Raw genomic sequence first — 7,111 nt, 5'->3', positions numbered from 1 at the left:
AAAATTCATATCCAAAATCTATTTCTTTAACCATATTCAAACAGGTATTTCTTTTTAAAATATTCTCTCTGATAGGTCCCATTGTCTATTTTCTTAATTTTCACTTTAGCCTTTTTCTTTTGCTCAGTATCTTTCTTGATCAATATATTCTGCTGAATCAAAGAAAGTGTTACTGTAGATATAAAAAGTCAAGTACAATATCTTTGTAAGATGCATTTGCCCATTCATGTTCCATTTTTCTTTGTTTTTCTCTCTGTTTCTCTTATCATTTTTTGTCTCTTCAGTTCTGGTAGTTTTCCTGACATCTCTGTAGTCCATTCTGTTCAATCTTTTTTCTTATCCTCAAATTTGTTTTGTGGTCTTAAAGTATAAGTTGTCTTTTCCAAATCCAGTATTTCTTGTAAATTTTTTCCCACTTGGGTTAAATCATACTTTTGTTAGGTTCCATCTTTAAGTCTCTAGCTTCACATTTGTATTCACTTATCTGTTTTATCTGCTCCTTCTCTTATTGTTGTTTTCTGGGATTTATTTGTTGTAAAGTTAAATTGGAGATGAATTGGTTTATATTTTCAAAGTTATTTTGGATTTCTTTGTGGTTTGAAATCGTTGTTTGAATTAAGTGCAGCATATATGTCTCCTCTTGAAAGGTATTTATTTTTTCTTGATAAGTTCTTTCTATAACTCTGATTTTCCATGATGGCCAAGAATCTAAGTTTTCTCTGCAAATAGCTTTAGAATCGCAGTTAAGTAGATACTTGTAATCCAGAAAGTTCAAAAAAGTTTTTTTTTGTTCCCTAAAGTTTATAAGTCTCACATTGTCTGCAGCCCAGATTGTTTTCTTTTTTGTCACAGCTGTTCTTTATTGTTAGAGCTTTGAAGGTCACACGCACAGATTAGTTTTTTCCAGATTTTGCCAAGTCCTGTATGAAGCCATAGCTGTCGTAGTCTTCATCAACCACTAGATGTCAGCACTGGTTTATTTTTCAAATTTTCAAAATAAACAATTGTCTTTAAAATGAGAATCTTAACCATTCAGCAATTCCAACCTTATCCAAATTTAGGTTTTATAGTCATTTCATTTCAATATGTTTTGGTTCTCCATAAAAAGTTTAATTCGCCGCTTCCGGTAGTAAAAGGGTGGGGCAAAGATCCCCCTCCTTCACTTTCGGAGGTTTTTTTGCTTCTTGGGATTTTTTTTTCTTCAGGAAAGTTGATAAGTGGGATAGAGAAAATTGATGTTCTTACCCAGATTCAAATGTGCAGTTTACAATCAGCTTAAAGTAGTACTTTTGACTTCAGTTGCTTGTAGCTTGGGCTAGCTAGACTCTGAAGTTAGGCTAGCCTTTTTCCTGTTGGTTTCTGGAAGGCTTTTCCTGGACTGAGCGGGTTGACCACCATCTCTCCGTGGTTCCCAGGACGTCCTTCTATTCTTTGCCACCTCTTCTGGGTGGCTTCTGGCCCATTTAAGGTCCCCTAATAGGAAAAAAATCAGCTGAAGGGCATGGAGACCCAAACCCCTTAACTGCTGCACTACTGTGCAAGACCTGAAGTCTCAGCACAAAATTTCTGTTAAGTGAGACATGTTAGTGAATTTTATCCCATTTCTTGCCACAGTTAAGTGAATCACTGCAGTTGTGAAATTAGTAACATGGTTGTTAAGTGAATCTGACTTCCCCATTGACTTTGCTTGACAAAAGATAACAAAAGGTGATCACATGACACTGGGACCCTGCAACCACCATAAATATGAATTAGTTGCCAAGCATCTGAAATTTGATCATGTGACCATAGGGATGCTGCAACAGTTGTAAATGTGAAAAATGATCATAAGTCATTTTTTTCAGTGCAGTTGTAACTTTGAATGGTCACTAAATGAACTTGAGGTATATATAATGTCCTCAATCGCTATCCCCAGGCTATTTCCAAATGCTGCTGGCCACAAAATCAAAACTCGACTCCTTGGTCATTTCTGCCAGTTTTCTAATTTCCTTCCAGCAGTACTATACAGGTTGAAGCAGCTCACTTGCTGCTTCAACCTCTTCCCTTCTTTTGCATCTATACACTCTTAGGTAAGCTATCTTGAATACAGGTTCTTTTTCAGAAAGATGCTAGACCCTTGTTCAGAAATAGCTTAAGTGACAGGTCCAGACATGGAGAAGGGATGTACAGATCTGGCGCATCCATAAAACTTACTTTGGCTTTACATCGCGCTGATTCTATCATCTGTCCTTAGAGCTACTTCTGGACACATATCTAGCACTCCTTCAGCCTCTGTTCCTGTAACTTGCTGGGGCACTGCTCTTTGGAACATCACCCCTCCCCCCATATTAAATTAGCCTCAACCCCACAGGCCTTTTGTAAAGCTTTGTAGACTAGGCTTTGCTACAGGGTTGGTGATTTGTGTGTGCTATGCAGCCTGTACAATTTTTTATATATATAGGTAGTCCTCAACTTACAACCACAACTGAGCCCAAAATTTCTGTTAAGTGAAACATTTGCTAAGTGGAATAAATCAGTGGAACAACCTGCCTCCAGAAGCTGCGAATGCTCCAAAACTGGAAGTTTTTAAGAAGAGACTGGACAGCCATTTGTTTGAAATGGTATAGGGTTTTCTGCCTGAGCAGGGGGTTGGACTAGATGACCTCCAAGGTACCTTCCAAGTTTATTATTTTTTGCCCCATTTTATGACCTTGCTTGCAACAGTTGTTAAGTGAATCACTGCACTTGATAAGTTAGTAAACTAGTTAAGTGAATCTGGCTTCCCCATTGTTGGGAGGTTGCAAAATGTAATCACGTGACTCCAGGACACAGCAACAGTCATAAGTATGAACCAGTTGCCAAGCATCTGAATTTTGATCACATGATCATGGGGATGCTTCAAAGGTTGTAACTGAAAAACGGTCATAAGTCATTTTTTTCAGTGCTGTAACTTTGAATGGTTACTAAATGAACTGTTGTAAATCGAGGACTATCTGTACCTTGACTACAAATTGTTACATGGTTTTTGATGTGGCTTGATGTGTTTTATATTGTATTTTTAAAAAAATTCCTGTAAGTCATCCATACATGTATTTGTGTTGAGTGGCTGCATAAATTAGAAATATATAAACCTGTTAGTCAAGCAACTGGACATTCACTTCTGATCACTACAAAAGCCTTCTGTACATGCTGCGAGAAGTTTTATATCAAAATATATTTTATTCTTTATACTGTTTCCATTTTCTCTTAAAACATTTAACAGAATCCACAATTGTCTGAGAATCAGTGTCTTCACTAGATAATTAAGTCAAGATAAAACTAATCAAGTAAAAATAACAAAGGGGGGGAATCTTTTACTCAGGGGTGTCAAACTCACAAGGTCATGTGATGTGTCGCGACATAGCATGACTTTTTCCATTGCCGGCAATGGGGTGGGCGCAGTTTCGCCATGACGCATCCGGCCTGTGGGCCAGCAGTTTGATACCCCTGTACCGTATTTGAGGTTCCTGCTCCTGTGCAATATACTTTGACCTGTGTTTGACCGTGTCCTTTTGGTATTTAATTATTGTTGCCTGAGTCCCATTGTGGCTTGGAGGTCCTGTCCTGGGAGCTGGGTGGGGGAAATGTAGTTTTTAAGTCTTTGTTTTTCTAATCCACGGGTGTCAAACTCACCGTGTCACATATGACTTTTTTTGCATTGATGGAGCTGGGGTGGGCGCAGCCTCCATATGATGCAACCAGCCCGCAAGCTGGCAGTTTGACACCCCTGTTAAATCCCATCAGCTCCAGTCTTCTGTGGGAGCTGAGGCTGAAGGCATTTTGCTTATGAATAGATTGACAAGTCTTCCTGAATGGATTACCAAATCTGCATTTCTAAAGACTAGCCTCCTCAGTTTCTGCTTGAGGGAGAATAGGGCTGGTTTCTGCCTCCTTAAGATTTTTCCCCATTTTTCCTTTAGGGGAAATATTCTATCCTGTCTTTTTAATATTCCCCAAAATATTCCATTCTCTGGGGATGTGTGCCGATTTCCACACCCCTGAAGTGTCACCCTAGAACAGGGGTCTTCAAACTTGGCCCTTTTATGACTTGTGGACGTCAACTCCCAGAATTCCTCAACCAGCGTGCCTGGCTGAGGAATTCTGGGAGTTGAAGTCCACAAGTCATAAAAGGGCCAAGTTTAAGACCCCTGCCCTAGAATCAGCACGTATACACTTCCACACCGGGACAAGCTGCCCTGTTGCTGCACCCCATTTCTCTTCAGTTTTATTCCTGTTTGCTTTCAGGAATATTTCTTCTCTCCTCACAGCTGCGCCGATCTCGTTTTTATTTATACTTGCACAACCCTGGCACGAGTAGGAACCTCAAGTTATTCTGCAAATGCTCTGACGCAGCGAGTCCGAAACATCATCCTTGCAGCAGAGCTCTATAAAGTCTTCGAGACGCCGTACTCGTCCCGTTAGATTCACGCAGTCACGACGATCCCTCGACTCCTCCCCAGAAGCTTTTCTCTTCCGTCGGGAAAACTGCCGCCACTCTCAGCCGCAGAAAGGGAGAAGGAAGAAGGGGCGCGTAAATTCGTCTTCGCTCTTTCCCGCCCCCCTCCCGCCTGAGGGGCAGCACTGCGGAAATAGCGCTGTTCCGCACTGGGGAAAGGCAGGTCACCTGGAGAGCAGCCGCCGCCGCCAGAGGGGCGGTACCTTCCGCGCCGCAAAGACGGAGGATCTTTCCTCCTCCTCCTCTAGAGCGAGTTTTGTACTCGCCTCAGAAGGGCGATTAACGCCCTTTCCCTGCAATGGAGCCGGCGGGAGCAGCTCTCTCTGGGCCGGCCGCCGCAGGAACCTCTGCACTCTTTTTGGCGGGGAACGAGCAGCAATATTTCTCCGAGCTCTTTTCGCTTTGCGGCGGCGGCCAGTCTGTTCCCGAGGTGGGACCTGGATTGGGCACCCCTGCTGTCGGGGGCAGTAAAGTGGCAGAATTGTTCAGGGCGTCGCAGCTCCCCGCGGAGATGCTCCATCAGGTACCTAAGAAACCCAGAGCCGTACGTAAGAGCGTAGGATTCCGAAGTCAGGAAGAGATGAGAGTATTCTGCCCGCATACAGAGTGCTTTTATCTCGGGAGAGACCACCTAGAACAGCTTTGGGGTGAGGATTTCGGGATAGAGGGTGTGCCTAGCCCAGACTGGAAATCTTACAGCTGGGGAAACTGCTGGTTTGCATCCTTTCTTCCTCTTAACTAGCGATATACCAGCAGATGTTAGTTATACTGAAACATGCTAATATGGTTAATTGGATCGTTCCTTACTAAATTAAAACGAGTGGTATAACACGCTGAATCAGAAAATAGCCTGACACATCTTGGCCAAGCATGTTGTATGAGCTTAACTGGTATACTTTATTCTTTTAGAGTTGTGAAAATTAATGTGCTTGGGTCAGTTAAGTAAAAACATGGTTTATAATGACGTTGAAACATGCTAGCAGGGATTTTTCATTGATTTCCCCCTCTCCCTCTTTTCACTCAAACACGTCATTTCAGTGCAAATATGTTGCTGTAGCAAATATATAGTTGTTTTGTTCAGGTCAAAACAGTTTGTTACCCCATCTTATTTGAAAGTACTGGGATTAACCATAGGTAAAAGACTTGAATCCTAAAACTGGTATGTATGCTTGGGCTTTCTATCTGATAATTGGAAGATGATCTTTTCAATACTGACTTACAGAAATACACTGGGTTGCTAAAGTTTGTAAAAGTTTATTCATCGACCTGCTATTATAAGAGTTTGTGTAGAAAAAACTAATATCCCACATATTGCCTGAGTGAACACATGCTCCAATTAATGCACACACCAGAATAATGGTTAAAACAGTTTCATATAAATCAACAATAGGATTTAAATATAAAAGCTATTAACCCTATGAAACATAGATACCCTATGAAAGATAATATACAAATTGGTCATTGGTTCTGCCCATTTTAATTTGGTACAAATTTTAGATTTGGTTTTTGAAATAATTAAAATTCAGTGCTTTTGCAAATATAATTTATATTGTAAATCTATTGTGAATCCCAAGTCATTAGTTTTGTTAGATGAAGTTCATACTATTTGAGTAACTATTAGGAAATTTTTGATTTTTGAATGCTGCTTATTAAATCTTATTTCTAATGTACTGCAATGTTATATATCCACTGGAGTTGGATTTGTATTTTGCTATGGAGAAAAGCCTTAATTTTATGTTGTGTCATCAGCCCACTAAGGGGGGGGGAAAAACAAATGAAAACAAATCGTAGGTGTAGCAACACATTATTATCTTTGTCATGTTCCTCCTCCACTATCAAGTGCTGATTATGATGTCTTTCTGTCAGTGATTTTTTTATCTCCATTTTCTGGCATGAAATCCTTAGCCTTTGTGTCAAAATTTGACTCATAATTTTAACTTTTTCAATTTTTCAAATAACGTTTTATTATATTTATTACAGTTATTTATATGCTATCTTTTTGAACGACTCTAGGTTGCTTACATTGTAAAGATCCAACATACTAAAAATTGAAAATGTTTTAAATATAGACGTATATTCCATAAAATTCATTTCCCCTGAGCTTTATGGAAGAGGAAGATCTTTGTCTGCTCTCTAAAAGACCAAAGGTTGGAGGGCCAGCCTTAAATAAGAGAGTAAAATTCTTCCAAAGTGGGAGACTGCCTTGTTTTGGATTCCCATCCCATAGATATCTTTCAGGATGAGTACCAAAACATCTCCCAACAATACATGTTTGCTTTCATTTTTAATGTGTGCCATTGTGCCCACAGTAAAAAAAATACAGTAAAAGTTATCTGTCTAATAGTTTCTACTTAGAGAAGATAGTCCCAAGGAATGTCACATAAATCTTAGACATTTAGCATTTTAAACATTTGTTGCTCTTTCATCTTTAGGTTGTTTAATATTTTCATTGGGAGAGAGGGACATAATTATTAGTATGGCTATATGTACATGACATTAATTCTTTGTAATGAATTTAAGAGAGTGTTAGTTTGGTGTAGTGGTTAAGGCAGGCTAGAAACTGGGAGACAATTCTAGTCCTGCCTTAAGCATGTTGCTATGTGGGGGTAGCCTTGGGCTAGTCACTTTTAGCCCTAA

At 39.9% G+C, this 7,111-nt stretch overlaps 1 protein-coding gene across 1 annotated transcript in view; it reads left to right on the top strand.

Moving 5' to 3' along the window:
* Window positions 1-4,772: 4,772 nt before the first annotated feature.
* Window positions 4,773-7,111, top strand: part of REPS2 (RALBP1 associated Eps domain containing 2) — a gene marked incomplete at its 5' end in the record, with an annotated part of 127,601 nt that continues 125,262 nt past the window's right edge. The window contains one exon of the mRNA XM_081326372.1: window positions 4,773-4,997. Coding sequence (XP_081182498.1) covers window positions 4,773-4,997 — 225 coding nt within the window. The remainder of the gene's footprint in view (window positions 4,998-7,111) is intronic.

The sequence above is a fragment of the Vipera berus genome (assembly GCF_964194415.1).
Source record: "Vipera berus genome assembly, chromosome: 4".
Lineage (NCBI taxonomy): Eukaryota > Metazoa > Chordata > Lepidosauria > Squamata > Viperidae > Vipera > Vipera berus.
The sequence above is the reverse complement of the archived record's forward strand: the minus strand, read 5'-3'. Positions and strand labels throughout refer to the sequence as shown.